The following is a 23,407-nucleotide window of genomic DNA, read 5'->3' as shown; positions in this document are numbered from 1 at the left end:
TATGGGCAAATCATGCACTTTAACGGTATATGCGGCAGAGCTTAAGGGATTAGCCCTAGCACTGCAGATAATACTCGACACACCACCAGCATACGATCCTCTAAATAAGCGCGCCGTTATATTCACCGACAACCAAGCGGCCATCCAAGCTATCCGGAACCCTAGGCACCCGTCTGGCTAGTACACTCTGGTCGAGGCGGTACGAGCGCTTGACGAGGCCCGGAGCCAAGGTTGGGAAGTGCAGTTTCGATGGATCCCGGCTTATATCAGAGTGTCTGGTAACGAGGCTGCTGATCAAGCTGCGAAAGAGGCTGCCGGGGTTGATCCGAACGCAAGGGCGAACGCCGAACCGCTACTAGAACCGGACTCCCTGCGAACACTCACAGCAACTACCAAGTCTACCATCCGCCGAGCTATGAGAAACGAATGGGACCAGGCGTGGGAGAAATGCAAACACGGCAGAGAGCTCCTTAGGCTGGGAGTGCGACCGGGGAAAGCGATCCTCGATACACACGCCGGGGTACATAGAGCAATCAGCTTAGCAATCACACAGATGCGTACGGGTAAGATCGGCCTACGGGCCTACCTTCACGCCATCAACAAGGCCGATACAGATCAATGTTAATGTGGCCGTGGACCACAGACGGTACGACACATCCTGCTCGACTGCCGGAACTGGGTGGAAGAACGACAACGAATGTGGGCAGGCAAGTCTCCATGCATTGACATCAAGCGCATTCTCTGTAACCCGCCAATGGCAGTACAAGCAGCCAAGATGATCTTGAGGACGGGACTGCTAGGACAATTCCAGGCAGTACCGTCCACGGTACTCAAATACACATAGCGAAGACGAGTGATTTTTGGTATATAGAAGCAGAGGAGGGCCAGGAAAGGCCCGACGGGTACATAGATACAGAACGTTCACCAATACTACGAGGAGGGGATGTAACTTACTGGTGCGGACGGAGAAGGCATTCTGGCAAAGAACGGCTTATTTTCTGAAAGCGAGGGCGGGGACACCTGTACTTATAGTCGCACGCTACATAGCTGCTAAAATAGGGCGGCTGGGACAGTCTATGAATAAATCAATCAATCAATCAATCAATCAATCACTTCCGTCGATCCTGGGAATAGAATTCCCTCAAAATATGGATGAAGAAACCTTTGGGCTGCTTCATGTTCATGTTCACTCCTTTCTTTCACAGCCACGTGTTGGGCAGCCCCGGTAACTCTACTGCTCCTGGAACCTCAAGCCATTCTTAGAGGTCAAATGCGGATCTCCGGGTGATTGAAGTACTTCTAGGATCGCCTGGAGTGTACCTGAGATTGATGTTAAGGATGCAGTATACGGAGTACATGAGCTTACACGGCGCTAGCTCTAGCAGCTCCAAGAACGCGTAAGACGACTCAAGAAGCATTTTAGCTCCTTGAACCTCGAGTACAGTTCCCAAGCGCAGCCAAATACCCTCCGGGGAGCGAGTAGATTGTCTCCGAGACTGGTGTTGATGGAGGCTTCCAATAAACATCCGCGGGTTCATGGTTTCCATGTATCAACAATGTGACAGCTACGGAGTACTTGGAAATTGGCCAATTAGAACAACGGAATCAAAAGGGGAGATTGATTGAATTGAAAGACTTGATTGATTGAAGAACATAAAATGAGGGCGCTCATGGGGGTTAAAATACCCATGAACTTACAGTATAACGGAGGTCCACGGATGTTGAATATCCTGGTGCCTAATGACAACATAAATGACTGATTTTCGCCATATAAAAGTGTTGCATCATCTACAAAACAATTGATGTGATGTTCACTCTTGTTTTGGTACGAGTAGCAACCCATTGGGATTGACACCATGTATCCTTTTCCTGCGGTCTCCCGAGCCCCATTTTGACACCAAAAACTGCTACGAGGCACAGACAGTTAGGATAAGCTGTTTATTCAGAGCGATGCTAATTTGAGCTTCACTTTCCTACCCAGCCCATCTCTAAAGCACGTTAGAATATCAGAGCAGTGACGTCACTCGGCCTTATTGGCGGTGATTAGTGGGGCCCAGTGGAGATTCGGGACTACTAAACTAAAATGGACTAAAGTGCCCTCAAGAATTCTGAGTAAATTTATTATTTAGTTTCAATTCACCTCTCACAGACTCACAGACGAATACAATCGCGACCCCAACCCACCTTATCAATTTATTAGGGCATATAAGGCTTATATGCACTATGGTGGTCATCGTACAAATTGGTTCGATATTCTATGCTATGCTGATATGCTGTATATAGAAAGCTTTTCTATGGGTGAATCATAATATCGCAGGACTAACACTGTAACCCATGGCCTTTGAAACTTTGTATCAATTTCGATTTACACTTCGGGAATCATGCCTCTACCTTGGAGAAAATGGAGTGACCGCTCCCATTTGAGAACGAGTTAGTCTTTAAATCACATCGACAATGAAAGCATGTATCCGCCTAGGCAAAACTTTGACATCGGCGCGATGGTGGTCCGCCCTCTTCCACTAGCTTATCGAAATGTTGTTTTGATCGCTATATGCCGGATAGTTCACCGAGTGAATTATGAGAGACTGCAAGTTATCGCGATAGTCACCCCTACTGATTGTCTGAGCTTGTCTTCCTGCGACGAGGTGAATCGAGGCGGGCCTGAAGGTATCATCGTTTGGGCAGCAAATGCCTGCGGTAAAGTGTTATCCTTTGTAAAGGAATCCTTCAGTAATCGACTCAAACCCGACAATAGTCAAAAATATTATGTTGTTATTGCAGACGTCAAAGAGCAGGTTGTCAAGACCCTCAGCCCTATTAAGTTATCGGTCTTTGAGGGTCGTGGTGAGCTGCGGTTGCACAGAAACAAGTCTCCATTGAATGAGCGTAGGCATCCTACAAGTGTGCCAGTGTTCTCTCGCAAGTACTGACTGTAATCTCGATAGAGAGACTTTACGCCTGTGGTGTACGTGGAAATTGTGCCTCCTGGGGTTCAATTGACCTTCCAAAACCTACTACTCCTCCCCTCCGTCGATCTGAGCGTCTTCGGGCTCAAGCTTTGCTGCGTAGCCATTGATCATTTGTTCTTCGCGTAGAGTCATCCCACGGATTGAAGGAATGAAGTAGCGCTACGGCGTCAAAAGAAAGTTTCGTATAATTTGTTCACGCCGTTTGATTAAAATGTCCGGAGTCCTTTATAGTTCTATCCTTGGCATTTACCACCATTACAATTCTCAATGAGTATATAATTTGCCTGATTTTTATGAAATGCCGGGGCTGAGGAATGAAGGCATTGTCATCTTGGATGTTCTTGATCTATGAGCGCTGAAAGGTCGTTCTGGATATTCCACGGATTACTGTTTCCGTGGCTGATTAGCCCCAGAAAGTCCTTCAAGAGCATCCTGTATCGCAAGCCCCAATTCTGAATGTTATGCCGTACAACCGTTATTGAAAATGAATATTGCGAAAGAGAATAAAACGACAAAAACTTTGACGAATGCCATATTATGAGTGGGCATCCACAACCATAGGACAAATGTGAGGCTCAGGGCAGCTAGGAACCAATACATTGACGGAAATTTCTCATCTCGTCGGTAGGCTGGAGTTTCTTTATGTATCTTTGCGGATGTTCAGGCGCCATTCAGGTTACTGGCTTTGCTACTTGCTTGATTGCCGAAATGCCGACGATAATTGCTTTGTCATTATCGGGCAACATTTAACGGTCGGAGATTAGGGAAACAACTTCCAGAGGTCTCTATATACACGGGTTTTCGATACGTGCGTTATGGATATTTTGTATCAAACATTAGGAAGGTGAGTGTAAAAAACGAGCCATGAGGAGAAACCCTTCAACTGTTGGTCGATACGCCGGAAGAGCCTCAAGGGGCGAGGGACCAGACGACAATCGAGGGCTACATTAAAACTGAGTAAGGGAGATGACTTTTATCACTAGGGTATTGCCTTGAAAATGTCACACTTCCACTACTGCTTGACGACAGACTTTATCTTATAAAATGGGAGAACTTTGGACAACACTTCGCTGTCATGTTGGTCGCCGACTCACTTAAAGTTCGTTGGCAGGATTTGAGGTTGTCTACACGAGTAAGCACCACAAATCCCTCGCGGGTAAGGTTTAGTAGTTATTTTCATCCCTGTATAGTCTGTGCGTGTTATTAGCTTCTCTCAAAGTCAACTTGGGTTGTAAACGTAGGTCTTATTATCCAAGATAGACCACATATAAATATCTGCAGCCGGGTTCGCCAGGAATGAATGAATAAAATACTCGGAAATGCACACCGCCCCCCACTTCTTCAGGTTCATCGCCCAGGAAGTGCCCATTGAGGTTCTGATGCTCCAAACTAAAACATGTTTCCGACGATTAGGCAATTTTTCTACGACGAAAAAGAGGCCAAAAATACTTTATCCGCTCCTTGAACAACTACAGGGCCTTCTAGAATCATCAATTTGCCTACCGACCCCGAAGAGTCATTTTCATTTTATACGTCAACTTTATCTTATCTTGCATGACGTGAATTTTCTCATTGGGCTTTACGAAAACGCTGAGAATCTCAGTCCCTCTTCTCTTTCCGTGATTATTCAAACCCAATCAGAGGGGAATGAATATAGTTCTGAGCGACTCAAATCATTGACGTCAAGATTTGATTTCCGGTTGGGCTGGTTCAACGTTCCGGCGATTGTTAAGTATGCACTTGAATATAACCAGGGCGTGTTGTACCAACATCTTCAAATGGCGGAGCTAATAAAGGCGACTGATACATACTCCCATCAAGAATTTTTCAATGCTGCTCATAAAATTCCCTGCCAATTAATGTGGAAAAGCAATGGATGCACTGGTGCGCAACCCCCGAAGCCATGTCTGTAGAACGCCTAGCTCTCGAATTTCGCTAGAAATCCGGTCGTCTCTGCATTAGAGAGATATCTCCCAGTGAAAATTACCGGTATTCAATCTTTGATATTGTTTTCTGAATTTAGTTTTCTGAATTTGTGCAATTGATCAGGTATAATAAGAATTGAGATGTGGATACCGTGCCGCTCTTTTCACTTTGTTTAACATGGAGATTTCCGAGGTCCTGCCGCTGGCGAATGCCCTGTGAACTACTAATCATTGGCTTTACCTTCTCCCTCAAATTCAAATTTGAACACATTTTCGTAATTCGCAAATTCGAAGGCGATCGTTTTAATGTATAAAACAAGTTCTATTACCACAGCCTAACCGCTTTCCCATGCAGTGAACGGATAATCGACCTTTGAGGGAGGCTTCGCACTATGCTGACGCGTAGCGCTTTCTCGTTTAAGGCGAGGTATCGGACCTCCTTTGCATTCCCCGTGATATGTACGCTGCTGCGTCGTGGTTGCTCGGCACTGTACAAAGACGTTAAATTATTTTTCAGTGTTTACGGAGATTACTTCCTCTTTTCATGTTGGCTTAGCACCTGTCATGTGAAAGAATAGAAGGGTATTTTCTGTGCCATATCTTGCACGATTCCTTCTTTCTCTTTCTTTGTATCTTCTGAATGTGATTCTTTTCTATTATCTCGTCTCTCTCTGTCTCTCTCTCTCTCTCTCTCTCCCTCTCCCTCTTTTGCCTGTACGAAGGCCTGGCCTCCTATCCCCCGCCGATCAGAGTAAAGCCTTGCCTCAAGCTTTGATTCACCCTTGCTATCCACGGGCCAAAGAGCAGTGGACTGCTTATGTACGTACTTCAAGGTGTATGATCGTGCATGTGGCTTTATTTCAACCTCCATCGTAAAGGCTCAGTTATAATACTATATATTAATTCTCCCTGTGCATCGATCGACTGGGAATACCTTACACCCGAGGTGCAGAAAGGAATCAGTCGAATGGGCAGAACGATCAATGACCATGCCTCATGTAAAAGTCTGGGTGTTGGTCAGCCGATCACTAAGCTAGTGTTACCAAATCACTTGTTGGTGGCATTAAGCGTAAATGCATCAAGCAATTGGAAGGAAAACATCATGACGATATGAATTGACATACCTACACAATTGACTACCTACACAATTGACTACCTACACAATTGACTGCCTATATACATCCTACTAGGCAAAAGAAATACACTTGGCCTACATTTCAGCACAAGCAGATAGTAAGAGGGAAGGAAGGGGTTCCTGCTGACTCCCTACGCAGGGGAAACACCCTAGGCAATTATAAACTTACTGGATGAATATACTTCAAATATTAAGAGTTATAAGGATCCTGGTCTTTGAAAATGGACAGATCCAAGTAATAATGGTGGAGGTAGTTGGTCATACGTTACAGGGATATATCGGGAGACAGGCTGTATTGCTGTATGATAGCTAAGTATTGTCTTGTTATGAAATCCAGAGTCCTATTGTTATGCTCGTGATATTTCGGTACTTAGAAACAGGAGAAGGGGTGGTCACTATGCCAGCCCCACCTAGGGAACGCGGGTTAGAGCTTTCGATCTAGGGAAAAAGCGGTCGCCCTTGCATTACCGTCGCAGGCACACTTCGGGAACAGGACGTACTGCAATAGTAACAAACCGTGTGTAGCATGACTAGCTCATACCAGCCCATATCAGCTCATACCTAGTTACTCATGCACTCGGTCAAGCAAGAAGAAGTGATTATGAGAGTCGCCCCTTTCATACTCTCATCCTCAGAAACCCTCTGTGATTCAAAGGCGGGCTCATCCCTGTAACCGAAGAATTAGGAATCTGAGAAAAGGTCTCGACCGATCGAAATTTAACGCCCCACCGGATAGGCGAAGAAAAGCAAATAATGACACAAATGAGGCTGGGCGCTAAACCGCTTCAGGCGTATTTAGAAATAGGATTCTGGTCCGCGGACCGCGATAGACTAAAACTAAGGGATGATAGAGATCACTATAGGATGGAAATTTCAGAATAATACCGTAGCAGACAAGACTCACAGACTGGATTTGAAACTCTACATGGTGTGGCGGTATGACTACAGGCGTACGAACGTCAATGTTACACTCCGACCTCCACCTAGGTCCCAGGTACACGCCCTAAAGTCGTCACCGTGGATAGTCATGTCCGAGCCAGAAAAGATTCTAGTCACCTCTGCCCATTGTCGGTCTTTCGGCCATTGCCGCTGCCGAGTCATTCGGTCGATAGTCCGTATGGGTTTTAAGACTAGCGCCTCAAGCTACCAGTCAGATACTGGATGAATTGTCGATCCGACAGCTGCGTTTCGTAGAGTCAGGGTCACTAAAATCTCGCGAATACACTCTTGCATCTATATACAATTTCAGACGACATTAAACGCCCGGAGCCGAGAACGCGGATTCGATTTTCGATTTGCTAGCATAGTGAGCTGGCTATATCGACACGACTGCTAGCTGCTCGAAATTTAGGGCCCCGTCAATTGAAAGCGATCAGGGATCCGGGTTATCCATGATATGAAAAGTTGCGAGCACCCACCACAAAGCTTTCAGACTCAAACGCCATTATATGTTGGACTACTACTTGGCTGAATCGTGGCTTGAGCGATAATTTGACATTCCCACCTATGCAATCACGTTTCCATTCGATATTTTTGCGGTAATTTTGAGCATCTTTAGACAAATGACCAAGTTTGACGTATTGCTTTATACAATCGAGATATCACTACTGCAATGCGTAATGTCTAAATGAATCATCATACCATACTTCGGGGTGCATCCATAGAGATATGTTCTCGAACGAATGTAGTGTGATTACAAAGTATCACCTGATATTTAGTTAGGACGCAGATACTCAATAGACTAAGATGTTCAAGAGCTTAGGATGTGTTTTTGCTTTCTTTCGCCCCTGACCGAAAGGAGGTCGACCGCCACCACATTTATCTATGAACACTGCTCCGAGTCGATAGTGCATAATAGTATCCTCATTGCTCATAAGAAGTACCGCATCTTATCGTTACACGATGAATATTCGAACAATTTCAACGTGATTGCTAACAGTGGTTATCAACGTGTGCGCGCATAAATATCTAGGGCGGTGGTACTCGCTTGTTGTTGTTTTCAACCTTTCCAATCCCTTTCCATCACCACAGTCTGCTAGAATCCAACAAAACAATAATGAGCTCATTGTTGCGAATGACCAGCGTCTTGTCCCACTCCAGTCTGATTCGAACAAGTGGTAAAGGAATATGCTTGGCGCGCAGGTCAGCATGCCTGATCGTTTACCCAGTCGCCCGGTGGCGTTCCCGTTCCGGCGTTATAATCCATAAGCCGATTCGAGATGTGTGTTCATCATCGACACCCTCGTCCTCCCAAACAAAGCCGTTGGACTCGGGTCATCTCTACGGAGAGCTTCTTGCGGGATATCGGCCCGACTTCAGCGATATCGATGGAAGTCGACATGCAACAGTACATCTTGATCTAAATGCGAAGCAGAGGATCTGTTATTATCCGCGCAAAGTACATGGTGGATATCAGGCATTCCTTCTGGATCAGCTTTTCGCAGACTGCTGCAATCCCGCAGTTACGGCGAGCTTGACAGTTGACTACAAGAAACCGATTCACCCGGACGCGACGCTGATTTTGCGTGCATGGCCGGTGAAAGCTGAGGGCCGGAAGATTTACATGGAAGGGAGCATCAAGATGGCAGATCCGGTTTCCGGTGAGATGGTGGTAGCAGCTCGCGCAACTGCAGTTTTTGTTTTTGGAAAAAGCAAGCGTTCAGTTGACTAAGCGATCCAATCAAAGTTACTAACGTAATTCACAGCCATCTCGGCCACACGGTCAAGTCGGCCACCCCAAACACCATACTGAAGGCGATTTTTCACATCTTCATACCTCAACAACCATAGATTATTTTTACTTAAATATTAGGATATAGGCTTCCCTTGGAATACAAAATAATATAACGCAGATTTAGCCAGTTTAGATGATTATTTCAATGCTTTACGAGAAAATACGGCGTAATTTTGACGTCGTGGACATAAGTATGTAGATCTCTATTAATACTTCTAGTAAATTTCCCATACCCCGCGGATAGGGCGTAAACACCATCTAGATGATACACTTCTAATATCGTTTCATAAATAGATGTTGTTGTTGAGATATGAAGATGTGAAAAATCGCCTTCAGTATGGTGTTTGGGGTGGCCGACTTGACCGTGTGGCCGAGATGGCTGTGAATTACGTTAACTAACTAGTTAGTTTTTTAGCCAATGTTTAGCTAACTAATGAATAAGGCATTTTGACTGCCTCGACGTCTCAGTATTTGAAATTATTATCTTCTGATTTTCGGTTTACAGTATGTCACAAACACCGCAAACTCAAAGCCAAAAAAGCCTAGTGAACATGCTTCTATCATAGTACCTAGTAGCTGGTGACTCTCCTGGGGGTCTTAGGCGTACGATGCAGGGAAATTGAAAGGTGCGACCGTGTTAGTATCGATCGAGGATCGTAGAAAGAGAGAAAAGCAAGTCATGCTTCCAGCTGTAGCTGGGCTTTTACCCTAAGATTGCCCGAAAATCTCGCGTCACGAGTAGAGTATTACTGAAATTTGCTGATCAAACAAAGATCGGATATGCAGGGTTTGAGTTAAGGGGATTAAATTGAAACATGAAAATCACATCCTGCCTTCAGCGTGGCTCCTTTTCTACCGAACAGTTTCCGGAGGCGCAAGCACGGGTTCGGAAAAACATTATTCCATTAACTCACCCGCCCTCTTCAGGAGCGCACATAGCCAGTGAGTTGGGTTATCATGCCGGGGTGTCATGTTAGCATGTCATGCGTCAGGCACGAGAGCGCGATCTACCACACGGAGTATGGCTCGGTATCGACATTGAAACAACAATCACAAAGTTGGTATTTCATAATCCATCATACGCCCAAGAAACATGCCGACTGCACTCGACAATTTCCGCTGGGCGGCGCTTACAGCAATGTGAAAACGACAGACGAGCTCGACTCCGCGTTGATACAAAATACGGAGACGAGGGCATGTTCATTTGGGTCGGCTGGGTTGACATTCCACAATGCATACGTCTTCAGGTATATCAAGCTTGGACTGATAGAGCGGGATCCATATGCAGGACGTCTAGCTGCTTCATGTGCAAGGCTAGATGTTACCGACGGGTGCCCCGAAGAGTTCACGGTTGCATGCCTTTTCCGCACGCCTTTTGATATCTTCGCGAGGTAGTCATAAGGATCATCTCGTTCATAAATACGGCGGCTCTTGTGACAGAATCGATGCGTAGCTTAGTTGCCAAGTCTAAATTGAAGAGACTGTAAAGGAGACGTTCCAATACCGCCGCTTGCTCGGGTCGATATATGGATGCTCTCACGGGACTCGCCCTGTTCTTCAGTCATTGCCGAAGCTTAGGTTCCCTCCATACGTGCCATAGCAAGCAGCGCCGTCGCCCCGTTAACAACTCCTAGACCATGAATAAATAATAGCTGAGAACAGAACAAGTAGAAAGCGCCAAGATCCTCATACAAATGACAATTCTCCTATCGATGACATGAGCGCCTCGCCATACTAGCAGTCGAAATATCGCAGCGTGTGGTAAAGACAACGCCAGCATCGATTCCCCGTGGGAGTCGGGTGTATTCGGATTCGCTCCATTGTCAAGGAGGAGTTCAACAATCATGGTGTATCCACCCTGGATTGCCCAAAACAAGGGCCCCATCTCCGCTCGGTGCCCGGGCGGGGGATTGGGGCTCGCATCCCACTTTAGGAGTAATTGTACAACTCGGTAGTGACCGTTTGCGGCTGCTCTGCATAAGGGATACACTCTTTTCGAGGGCCATGATATGGCTTCATCTTGCGCGATTACATCCACCGGGCATTCAAGGATCAGCAGTCGATGCACAAAATCCTCCCAGCCGCAAGCAGCAGCTATGGAAATCAGTAAAGCGCGGACGTTCTCACTTTCCAGCTCAATCAATGCGTCCAACTCCAGGGCCCCCCGAAGAAATTCAGCCACTTCGTAATGCTTGCCACTTACAGCCACCTGTAATGGCAGTAATCGAAGTACGGGCGTGGGTTCAAGCTTCGAAAATGCCCCATATTCACGAAGCAGTTTCAAGGACGCAAGATGGCCGCACCTTGCAGCGCAGCAGATCAACGATTCTTCGGGGAAGGCCTGTGCGTGGAGATCAGCTCCCGCCAAAAGCAGACACTTCGCCAGGCTGATATGTTTATTGCATATGGCGTGAAATAGCGGAGAGTGGTCATTGCGATCTAACGCTTCGATATCACACTGGGCTTCTATCAAGAGTTCCGCGAATTTTAGATACCCACACTCTGCAGCGATTGACAAGGCTGTCTGGCCTAAATCAATTGTACGCGAATTAATACATGCCATCAGAGGCGTCGACGGCTGACCATTGTCGTCAACGGATCGGATGGTGATATGTGGAAGCCTGTTGGTAATGTCCTCTCTGCCGAGACGAGTACAGGCAGATCCAGATACAGAAGTGCCCATTATCGCCTTTACAGCTGATGGGTGTTCCCGGTCATTGATAGTTGCCTGGCGCTGGCAACATGCGTCCAAGACCTTTGTTGCAGTTTCGACACGACCCTGACGCGCTGCCCAGAGCAGAGCGGTACTATCAGAATAGCGAACATTGTGCTGGTACAGAGTACGATCGAGTAATGAGTGAAGGTGTCTGCAGACTTGCGAGAACGCATTGATGTCCAGCTCTTTTCCAAGATAACTGGCAATATGAAGCAAAATCTCATTAGGAAGGTTCATGAGCTTCATCGGAAGGTAGCAGTCACAAGTTCACAACGATTGATATATCGCACGCGATTGGAGCTCTGGTCACCGAACCCATCTCAGATATGATATACCATGCGGTCCATGCCGCCCGCTAAGTGTTCTAAAATACCGTGGTAGCATAGTTGCGTAACCGTGCCGCATCGGGTATGGTACTTGATAGAACACGCCAACACGGTCCCTCTCAGTTCTCAACGTCTTTTGTCGAGTACCGTACGGTGTACCCGATGCGGCACTGTTGCGCAACCGTGTTACTATGGTGTTCGAAGTTCCTGGAGCTTTGGGTAGAGAATAAATATTTAAATATAGATTTTCTGAATTTTACTAGGCATTGAAATTAAAGGATTTACTGCTCTACGAATCGAAACCCAAACCTTAACTTCCTTGAGTAATACTTTATATTTTTATTTGTAATCAAGTGATAAGGATAGGGGTTTAGGATTACTACCGACTACACTATTTGGATGAGGTCTTAGATGAGTTCTCTGGATGAGGTCTAAGTTGAGTGTGTTGGATAAGATCTAAGTTGAGTTACTGGGTAGTCTGAGACTCTGAGTGTGTTGATTGTTGGATGAGATCTAACTTTCTAACTTTCCTAAGTTGAGTGCGTTGGATAAGGTCTCCGTCTAATTTGAGTGTGTAACGTCACTAACGTGTTGGATAAGGTCGAGGTTGACTCGTTGAGTACGTTAGATGAGGTCTAAGTTGAGTCTCTCGGGTCACTTGGGTGAGGTGTTTAAGAGTAACGTAGTTCCCGGCCGTCTCGGCCACCCGGCCGTCCCGGCCACCCCAAAACATATACAAAATGCTAAATATTAATTCCTTTATATTTCAACCACCAGAGTTTTATTTCCGTCAAAATATTAGTATATACATCTCTTAGGGTATATAAAGAGTATATCTAGATTTCACACCTTTCAGACGATTATTTCGATGCTTTACCATAAAATACAGCGTAAGTTTGACGTTTAAGATTTAAACACATATATCTCAACTTATTCTTGGAGTAATTTTCCTACAACATACTAGTAGGTTAAAAACAGTACCTAGACTGTATACGCTTAATATATTATCTAAAATAGATATGTTTGTTGAGATATGAAGTTGTAATTTATCGCTTTTAGTATGGTGTATTGGGGTGGCCGGGACGGCCGGGAACTACGTTAGTGGCTAGGTGGTTATAGTTATTTAGTTATATTACGGTGCCGTACTGGGTACGGTACTCTTCAACTCTTGTATATACTAGTGAACGCAAATTAGAGCCAAAACAAATGAAAAACAACGACTTTCAAATTAAAAACGTTTCATTAATCAAAACCAAATTTTTGACCGTGATGCGAATTGAAGATGTACTAGTATTGTTATATATTACGTACGAACTAAATATGCACGTGACCATCTACTTTGCCAAAGAAAAGATACCACGGTTCTAACCAGCGCCCTTTATTAGATTATATCACTTTTACTTGTTACTAGTACTAAGTAGACTGCAGGGGCCAATTTGAGCTTCGGCCAGAATTTTGACTATATAAAGTCTGTTTGAATTAATTCCCTACGGAGGATCAATCAATCTTTGAATATCATTAATAATATTGATGATGTTGATGATGAAGTCCGTAGACCACGGATACCAGAGTTATGGAAGAATCAGATATATTCTTTTGATATGAGTACGCGCCGCACGCGGATACTACAAAGTACGGGTAGATAAGCTGATAAGGTGGGTGGCATAGCCTTCGTAACGGCTGGACTATTTCATTGAAGTTATAGAATCCTTGGCGAATACCACATTTTAAGAGGTTTTGTAAAGAGGAGGCTGAGTACGTATGATAATCGAGATGTATTTAGCGTACGCTTCATTCTTCAATAGAAGATTCCAAGCGATGATACACAGCACCACTGGTGGCGCCATTCGTATCTCACAGGGTATTTATTCTCCAGAGGCGGTAGGAGTCAGAAATATCTCTTTCACGCCTTAAGGTGCAGACTGCAGAGCAACCTTTTCCAATGGCTCAGTCAGCTCGGACAGGGGGTCCGTGGGAGTCTTGGTCTACCTCGCATCCAACATAACCATTGCTAATCTCTCTTTCGCGTCAACTCAATGGCGCTCGAGGGAATCCCTAACGACCCGTTCCCTGGCATTGGGGATACTGGTGATAAGAAGGCCAAGACTGAGTCTGGGGATTCAAGCGAGGCGTAATGGTCAATCAGCTGTCCGAAACCCCCAATTTGGTATAAGCGTTGTTGTCCAGGTGAGAACTTGAAGGTGACAGCCTAGTTGACGCGGGACCGCGTCCTACACACGTGATACACGATTAGATGCACACGTGACCCCGATCGAGTAGCTATTGCCCCTCGAGTAGTTCACAGTCTTAGAAGAATCCATCTCCTTTCGTTCCAACCACTCAATACTAGTCAACACCACCTGTTCAAGAATGCGCTGGTTCCTTCTCAATGTCTCCTGTGCTTGATCTGCCCGCTGCGCGCACTGGGAATGGCCGACCTGAGATTTCACAAGCTGAAATTTCGATTCCTGAATTTCCCGACAAGATTCTTGGAGTAGTCCCTCCAAGTGTTCGATTCTTGTTTGGGCATATTTTCTCCTTTCCTTCTGCGTTTCGCGGTGTTTTCTCTGCGCCTCTCTTTGTGCTGATAATTTCTGCGATCAACATACGACGATTAGCACATATGATCACTGGACTCGTATCGTTTTCCTATTTAACTTTATACGTTTACCATTGTCGCGTCCTTCCGAGTTGGTATCATGGCTGGCTACCATCATGACTCATGAGTTGAATCTTTTTCCAGGCTTTGAATTACAAGAGTTGTGGACTACTTGGAAATATTTATCAGTGCTGGGATTTCTCGGCGCGATGACCGTCTTTCCAAGTCACAGGATATTCTTGAGACTAGTACAGGTCTATGGAGAGGTATTAGCGGACGGACCCAATAGGGTACTCGGGGTCGTCGTTATAGGCGCAAAAAATCATATTTAATCTAATAATTTTGCTTAATTTTCATTTCACATTGATGATTTTCTCGACGCGGCTAGCGCCCCCGGTCATGCGCTTTTTAATACAAACTAAAACGGCATTCTTCCAACTACTTTCTGTTGGAAACCTGATATTACTAGAAAAGACCTTAGGCACGAAAACGAGGTGTTAAGAATTTAAGTATGCCATTTCCTATTATATGTAGTAGACTATTCTGGCTCAAAAACACGCCTGGTCCCTGATGCATCATGGCGCCCTGAGGGACATGCGAACACTGCGAGAAACAGGTTAGGTATACCAACCAGGGAGAAGGCATCCGCCAAGAGCGTTCTTAGTGGAAATGGCAGCTTGTGAATTACCTTTCCTCCAGCAGGGATTAGTACAAGGTCTTAAAATCCTGCGATACCTCCCACGCTCGGTCTGACAAGACTGATGTAAGGGAAGCTTCCTACTTTTCCCACCGGCCTAAGATTGCCTAGCGTCACGGGCCCTACACGAGGATATAGGTATTATTGCAAATTTACAATTGTAATCACCTTCACGCTGACTGCTATTGCTTTCCTGCCAATCTTCTTTGTGCCATTTGCGGAGACAAGATAACATATCTCGATTATCTGTAATAGATTAATGACATCGATACACTCCGTTCTTGCCGTTATTGAGCTCTAACAAGACAATGTTTACTTCACTTCAGCGTTCGAATACTGTGAGGAAGGAATTTCAACACTTGAGCGTTCAAGACGTGTCGCCGGATCACGGTTCGGTGCCTAGGAATACGGACTCGCTACAAAATGTAGTCTGGGGCGAACATGCATTCTTATTGCTTGAATTATTTCACGACAAAAGTAGTCAACATTTCAAGGACTAGTCCTGTGATCCCACCTTTTTGACAAAATACCCTATATAGATCATCATATCCTTTCTCGAATTCAAAGTTCGATGATCCTGAAGTCCTGAGAGAATGAACCACCTCGGTACAGCATACCAAAAGTCCGAGCTCTACTCAGGAATCACTCAATTCTCGCTAGACTTCCGAGAAGGGGGTGGCGCAAGGGTCATAACGACGACATCGCTAATGTGATTCCTGCTCCAGTTAATTCCTACCTTACAGGCACCAACACCGAGAATCCAAGGTCATGCCAAGAATACTCGTCCTGTACAAGGAAACAATCAAATGGCACGAAGTTTATGTCAAGATGAAAAGAATTTTGCCTACATAGAAGCGAAAGACTCTTTTCCTATTGCCTTGTACAGTAGCATAGTACCCGCTTCATAGAAAATTGGCTGAAAGGGTTGTTTTAGTACAGTTGTAGCAGTTGTGACGCTGGCGGGCTAGGGTTTGGTATAGAGCTTAGAGGCAGCGAGGAACAGTGGGAGCAGTGTTAGGCGAAGAGGCAAAATAGACATATAGGGGTCAAAAGATGGAAAGAAGAAAAATCGCCAAGAGGGAACCTTTAGTCCTTCATCTTCCATTTGACTACTACCTAACCACTCAGAAAAAAGAGGCAATTTCTGCCAACAAGTTATCTGTGTAGGTAGCTATACGGGATTATCTTGATTTAGATACTATAAAGATTGTGAAAATTACTCTAGATATCTCCATCTTGTGAGTTTTGGAGAAGGAGATATGACGACCGAGAAAGACGACTATAAATAGGACACTCTTTTGGCAGCAATACTTATGTCTAGGATGTGCGTCAAGCCGAAGATAAGATAAACTTCTCATATCATTAACAAAAACCTGAGAGTTCACGAAGTTGGTGCACACAAGACTTACACCATGGCCCTGCTTCACGTCGCCGCGTGGGAGAAATCTCTACGCTTACATTTGGTGAAATATAATGATATAACGCCGGACTCCGAAAAAGCCACAACAGCCCATCCCAAAGATAGAAATTTGTGGAGAGAAACTTGAATCATGAAATCTTTCAATGACACGAAGCTCACCGAGAATGTTCCCATCATAATAGTATCTCAAAGCGACAATGAAAAGACGCAATGTTGCGGTCAACAACTCCACAAAGATCCAAAACCACAACGGCTTAAGGTTTCAGGGGTTCGAATGACTTCTTTGAACGGAAATTACGGAATATCACGTATACGGGCAATCATCGAATCTAACGTCCTAGAAAGAACAAATGGGCTTGGATATCCGTATCTGTTCGTTGACAGTGAGCGCTACGCCTTCTGGGCTCCTACGCCCTGTGGATTCTTTTCAGCGGTTAAGCTATCTGAGATGAACAGCTATGAATGAGGACGAAAAATCTTATGTTACTCGGAGAGTGCCTCACTGTAAGCCTCCAAACGTGTCTCATATACGCCTCTATCTTCAACATAGAGGTGACCTTACCACAAGAGGCAAGACGAAAAAGCCAAAATATTTGATCCGCATCAGTGAATCAAAAGGTCAGAGAGTCTTGAGAAATTGTGACAGACTTGGCCCTATATAGGGAAAATTTCAACAGGAACTCCCTAAGAAGCTGCGTGGAACATTGGAAAGCCAAGCAAAAAAGTACTATGAAACAAGATGCGAGCTGGTGAGTACCCTCAAGCTTCTGACGCACGAATCGGTTAGGCTAAAATATCCCAGGCAGTCAATCAAGAGATACTGGAATGATTAAATTCTCGGCTTCTGGTGTCGTTCACGCGAGCGAGTCAATTAACTTCATAAAAGTCAGAATTGGAGGATTGCTCTCGATAATGAGGCCCACGGCGTCGATCTTAAAGAACGTCAAGGTTGCTTTGTCAAGCGTCTCAAGAGAAGCATCCTATATAGGAGATTGTATGTCCGTGGTTAGTGCCTAGCTAGGTGATCAATTAGAGGTTGATTTTATTCCCGGCGACAATGAACACATCGTTCTTAGTGTTTGTAGCATCCATGCGGCGAATGATGCCCGGGGGGTGGCGGACAAAGCGTCAGACATGTCTATGAAACCGAAGATTCGTCTTTGCGTGTGGTAGTACTCAGGTAGTAAAAGCAATCAAATTTCTATGGCTTCTCTATTTGGAATATTCTCGATTATCCATGGGATAACAAGTATGACTCGAATGAACTGATCGGATGGACTTGTCGCCTTCATTGGCGTTCCTCATAGAGCAATAATTAGATAGGTAGGAAAGCGAGCTAGTATGCTAGCCGCGATAAGACAGCACAAGTAAGATCTCTTCTATTCCATGCTCTAATTAAGACTTCGAATCGGAGATTTTGAACCAAGTCTTGGACCACTATCGGTGTACTGAAACTGAACTATAATTTTCAAGAGTATAGTCTAAAACCATGTGTGTCACAGATACGTAAGCCGTTGCACTCAAGCACCGCTAGATCCAACAGTGATATCTATCTTACATCTCTCATTGTCTGGGTTTGTCATTAATATATTTCGTTGTTTTTTGGTAGTGACGAGCTATATACTGGCCCGAGCATTTCATCGTGGCTTCATTACCGTTGCACAAATGGAACAACATCACGCTAAAGGCTATTGACCTCCTTACACTATGATACACAATTACCTCTGTTAAACTAGTAGGTCTCTCTCTGCAACTTCACAACTCTCCATGAGATTGACTGTCCAACCTAACCAGAGCAGATCACCACATCTGAAAGCCCAAAAGTGTGAAAGGGTGAAAGGTCGGCGTCGTAATCTTTGACGAGTATAAAGTCTCTTTGTATCATGCGTGCTCAGATTTGAATCCACCAAAGCATATCACAAATCTGAGTTACGGATGGTTGATCTTACGACTGATCGTTACATCCGAGCCGAGTGAGTACTTTTCAAACTTTTCGAACTGAACACGCTTACCTTAGGCAATAGATTACGGTCAGAATTTTCTTGCCGGCCATTCTGGTAGCGCCTTTACGACAATACTCATGGGCACACCGAAGGAGAATACAGTTATACCGTCGATGAGACACTTTCATCTAGCGTTTGCAAGGCGTGTTCAGGGACATATCCAGCCCTCGAATCTTGTCAGATTTGGCCTCAACTCCACACCCAATGATTTGTATCACCGATGTCTGAAAAGGCTTTCCAGGGTACACACATTGCACTTCATCACACCGCGCAGGATCTCTTCCACGTGCCGTAAGTAACGTTGAAAGATTTCGGCAGATTGACCGTGCCTTACCTTTTCTATTAGTCAATGGAACAAGTCACTACATTGGGAGAATTTTATCGCCGTGGAGCATTAGAATTTCCCGATTCATCTTGAATTCTCAGCCCCTGGACGCTCAGCCTATGAGCAGCTCCACAAAGGCTACCTACTAGGCAATCGGGCTTCCCTGCGAGCATCCTTACCAAGCTTTCCATGTATTAACTACTACAATCCCCTTAGGTAATCCCAAGTAATGATACACAGCTGGTGTGTCGAAGAGAAGTCGTAACGTAGAATGCAAATTCTTCATGGAAAGTTTCTGGTTTCAAATCTATACATACTTAAAATTTTTGTCGTGAAGTATCATGTCTGGCCTCTTCGAGGTCGAGCTAGGTATGTAAAAGTCAAATAGCACTTACGATCAATTAGTTTCGCTCTACGTCTTTGGAAAGGCCTATACTTACTACTGATGCTACATTCCTAGTATTTGACTGAGGATCTTACGAAGGAAAACCCTAGAAGGTGAAAACACTCGACGTTGAAGAGAGAAGGAAGAAAGAAGCTAAGCTAGACTACTGAGGTTGGTGGTCCTAGGTGGTGAGAGGGTGTAGCCCATGTGTGTGCCAGGCAGTATGGCAGGCCTCACCACAAACACCTAGGTAGGTGAAACACAATCGCAGAGAGTGCGTGAACATGACATTGCACGGAAACTTCTGGAGCAGATTGTGAATGGGAAGTACGCTCACATTCCATTTTTCAGGAGTAGCGCAAAAGATAAGATCAATTTCAGCAGACATCCAATCCTGTGTCGTCGGCTTCACTTACAGCGGCGAAACCATGAATCGAGGTGGTTTGAACGCTTCCCCCGAAGAACAGATTAGTCAACTGGTGGATCAACAGAAAGTATCCTGTCAGGGCCTTCTTTTGATATTGAATATGACACCTCCTTGAGTGATGCCGATACTCTGTATTGCTGGGAGACTTGTCAGCGAAGCATGTGTATGTAGACGATGATTTGACTTGCTGCCCTTTGTCACTGCTTGGTTTTCATTCCAGTCTCGATTTTCATTCTATAAAACTTGCATCCCTCAGCCAGAAGAATATTGTTTTGCTCCTCGAAACCTCGCTTGGGGAACCCTTTTTTTGTTTCCTTCTTTTTCTGATGTCACCCTCGAGTTGCCTGCCGCCCATAGCATAATCCACAATCACACAAGCCAACAATCTTCGTGATATTCCCCTTCCCTAATTCTGCATATCCGGGGATATTTTGGCCCGGTACCTAGGTCACAGATAACACTATTCACATATCCAAACATATCGGATCTTGTCCAGAGTACGGCGACTTGCACCCTGTTCCCGTCGCAATAGCAATCACGTACCAAGCACGGCGACGAGCTCTTTTATTGATCTACGCAGTGTACGTGTGTGGTACGTCTCCCTTGATGGTCGCGCATTGGCACTCTATATCCCCCTCGAGATAGTCATCATCTAGTGCTCGCCCCGTTCTTCATAGCACCTAGTTCTACACTTGATGTATGGCGTAGTTTACCTTACCTATCCAGGATCAGCAGGAGCCTCGCATAAACGGAGATGTCTTGCGATCTTACGGCTGGACGTTGCGTCCGCACTAAGTTGGACGCCTTATATCGCTCGAATAGCCCGATCTGTTCAAGTGGCAGCTACTTTGACTTTCTCGATGGTACCAAAGTAGCAATTTCTAAGTAAGTAAGTCCTACTAAAGAGAGATGCGCGCGAGCACGGAATAAGAACCGAAGGGGTGTCCGCCGGTACAGAAACTAGTTAAAACTACTAATGCTCGTCTACTCTATTACTATATTACTATGTGCTAATGTGGGCCTCGAGTAATATTGTAGGCAGTAGGCACGGTACTTTCTGCAGGCCTAGACGGGACCTGACGCTGTCTTTGAATCGCGATAGAGTCCATCCGACATTGAAAATGCCATGACAATTTCTATGAGTATATGACCGATCATAAATGACTCGAAGTTCGGAGCCCACACGGTCGCGAGAAAGTACGAGGGGTAAGGCAAATCATCGCTTGAAAGGGCAAGTCACGAAGTTTTTTTCGAGATCCAAGCGTAGGCTCGGTGGTTAGGTAAGGTCTACTGTAGGACTAGGACTAGGTTCCTAGTTCCCAGGTATAGTTCCTAGTTCCAACATATGGGCTGGGTCGTGTGGAGCCCGTGACATCGCCATCTACGACCTATCTGCAGTTGTACGGAACAGTCCGTTGCTCTTGTTTCGATGGGACGTGACCTGACTACAGTACAGTCATCCCCTCTGTGAAACATTGACCTTCATTATACTCCCGTTTTGAATGATTTCCAGGCTGTTTTACGAGTGATGGAAATTGTATGCTCTGGCCACCCGAGTTGGCTGCCTTAGATTAGTGCGGTATATACCTCATACATCGCATGTTGTAATCACAGATTCAGTACTAGATAGTAGAGCATGCCCATGTACCGTAGGTAGGTAGGTAGATGGTTATTGTCTGCTGGATATAGCTTCAATGTACCCTCGAGGTTGTTCAAGACATAGATCTCTTTTCGATAACACCGAGCTGTATTTACTAGTAATACAAGCATTGATAAGACTAATGTAAGACTAATTCCGAAAAGGGAATAGCCTGAGGGGAACTGGTCGTATGCAAGTGGCGCGCTGGATTTTTTAGTCACGCCCCTCATGAAAGGTAATACCCCAAGAAGACGTACGTAGTTAATATAATTGAATTCCATAAAATCGTCTTTGTCGGGGGCCTCGAATCGGAATCTTCATAAAACCATGGCCAGTACAGCTCGGACTGAAGAGGTGGTGAGAAGGGGCTATAAGCCATAATATCGTGGATGGGTCACTAAAGCAAGACTTTCAGGTTTTGAAGAAACGCTGAAGCAACACTGTTGTTAAAAAAAGCTTGACACTGAATCAGGAAGATTTGAATTGAATAGCCTGTTGGCCGTCGGCTAATTGGAAAATGGCAGCCAAATGTAAATTTGAGGCTCAGGACTTGGAGAAAGACATAGAAAGTCCATAAAGAATACCACGAAGTCTATTTTCGACATGATTTCATGCTGCGCTCAGGCCAGTCTACCCATTCCCCATTCCCTTACCGTTGTGTCTGCTTGCAGGCAGGATATACCGTCGTACCTCATGCTCCAAATAATCGCCGGGAAGTGTATCAAAATTCAGACTTTTTCACCACGGGGAACTATATGAGGAATTTACGATCGACTTTGCATGCTACTAGTCAAGAAGAGTTTGAATTTCATATGCACCATATGTGAGAATAATGACGTTGCCATCCTAAACGATAAAAGTTGGCTTATCGGATGAAGGGTATCAATCACCACCTCCTCCAAAAGTGATCAGAGAATATCGAAAATCATCGGCCGGGTATGAAACATTTGAAACGCATTTTCGAAGAGACTCACCCGGCCAGAAAAAACAAAGAACCACTTACATACAATACGAAATTATGGGCAGTTCAATTTCATATATTTCACTAACGAAATGAAAGCCGTTCTATCTTGAGGACCATCACCGGAGCTCTGGAGACTCAGATTTCATTCATCACTAATGTACGGATTCGTACGAATGGACAAAGATCTTGCCGCAAATAAGCTATCAATACACAGAATTCAACTTTACATTTATTCTACATGCCGAAGTACCTTGACACCTTTTCATAGAAAATCGGGGCATTTTATCGACCTTCATTTCGTCCCAGGTACTCATTTGACAATTCCTTTTCAAATACGCCGATACAGTAATGCATACTTAGGAGGAATCACCTCAATTATGATTACACTGATAGCCTACATTCGATTAATGGTCAGCAAACACAGTCATATGTAAGGCTCGAGTAATCGCATGGAAATTCGATTAATACGACTCAAGTCAGGCCTCCTCTACTGGTAATTAATTTCGTTCACTACCCGATAGATTCATTGGTGTCAAGCAAGTGCAAGCTGGTTAAAGAATAATAAGACTAGGGAATTTTCCATCTTTGCTACTCTGCATTGGCTATGATCGTCTTTTAAATACTGTTTTTGACTTGAACAATGCACCGATACCTTCTTAGTCCCGTATGGATTTGGAAAGGTAAGAGGAATGGCAAGGAATAGATCAAGAAATTTCCACACCATTCTTTTGATAAACGGAAGCCAGTAATCTGGATACCTTCAGCATACAATGTAGCTCAGGCCTGGAAGAGTTATTGCCGACTCCAAGCGCGGTAAGAATATGATGTCGGACTGCTCTATTAGAGCACGACCTACACCCACACCGGCTCTTTAGAAAGCCGGATTTTTCATTACTGTAATTTTAATCATAGCTCTCAAGACTGCTGTTGTAGATTACAAATAAATATAGACCTGAGTGTGTGCTCCGAACGTTTCACGCTGTTGACCAAAAACCCAGGATTTTGAACAATCATATATTTAGATTGCATACAAGATGTCTCCACATCCAACACCTAGAGTTAGTTACTCTCAAACATTCAACTCTCCGGCTGATAATATAATATATTGAGAGAGCTACAACGGTCCAAAGGCACAGGAAGCAG

At 44.8% G+C, this 23,407-nt stretch overlaps 2 protein-coding genes across 2 annotated transcripts; one reads left to right on the top strand and one right to left on the bottom strand.

Annotated features, from left to right (window-relative positions):
* Position 1: 1 nt before the first annotated feature.
* N7539_008720 (RNA-directed DNA polymerase from mobile element jockey) lies at positions 2–844 on the top strand (the record flags this gene model as incomplete). Its single annotated transcript, XM_056938315.1, has 3 exons — positions 2–115; positions 182–520; positions 644–844. 3 exons carry the CDS (start codon positions 2–4, stop codon positions 842–844), a joined length of 654 nt encoding a protein of 217 aa, XP_056786697.1.
* Positions 845–10,393: 9,549 nt separating this feature from the next.
* On the bottom strand, positions 10,394–11,725 carry N7539_008719 (uncharacterized protein; the record flags this gene model as incomplete). The annotated part of the gene is made up of 1 exon (XM_056938314.1): positions 10,394–11,725. One exon carries the CDS (start codon positions 11,723–11,725, stop codon positions 10,394–10,396), a length of 1,332 nt encoding a protein of 443 aa, XP_056786696.1.
* Positions 11,726–23,407: the final 11,682 nt, after the last annotated feature.

Source organism: Penicillium diatomitis (assembly GCF_028827545.1).
Source record: "Penicillium diatomitis strain IBT 30728 chromosome Unknown utg000013l_segment0_segment0, whole genome shotgun sequence".
In the NCBI taxonomy this organism is placed as follows: domain Eukaryota; kingdom Fungi; phylum Ascomycota; class Eurotiomycetes; order Eurotiales; family Aspergillaceae; genus Penicillium; species Penicillium diatomitis.
The sequence above is the reverse complement of the archived record's forward strand: the minus strand, read 5'-3'. Positions and strand labels throughout refer to the sequence as shown.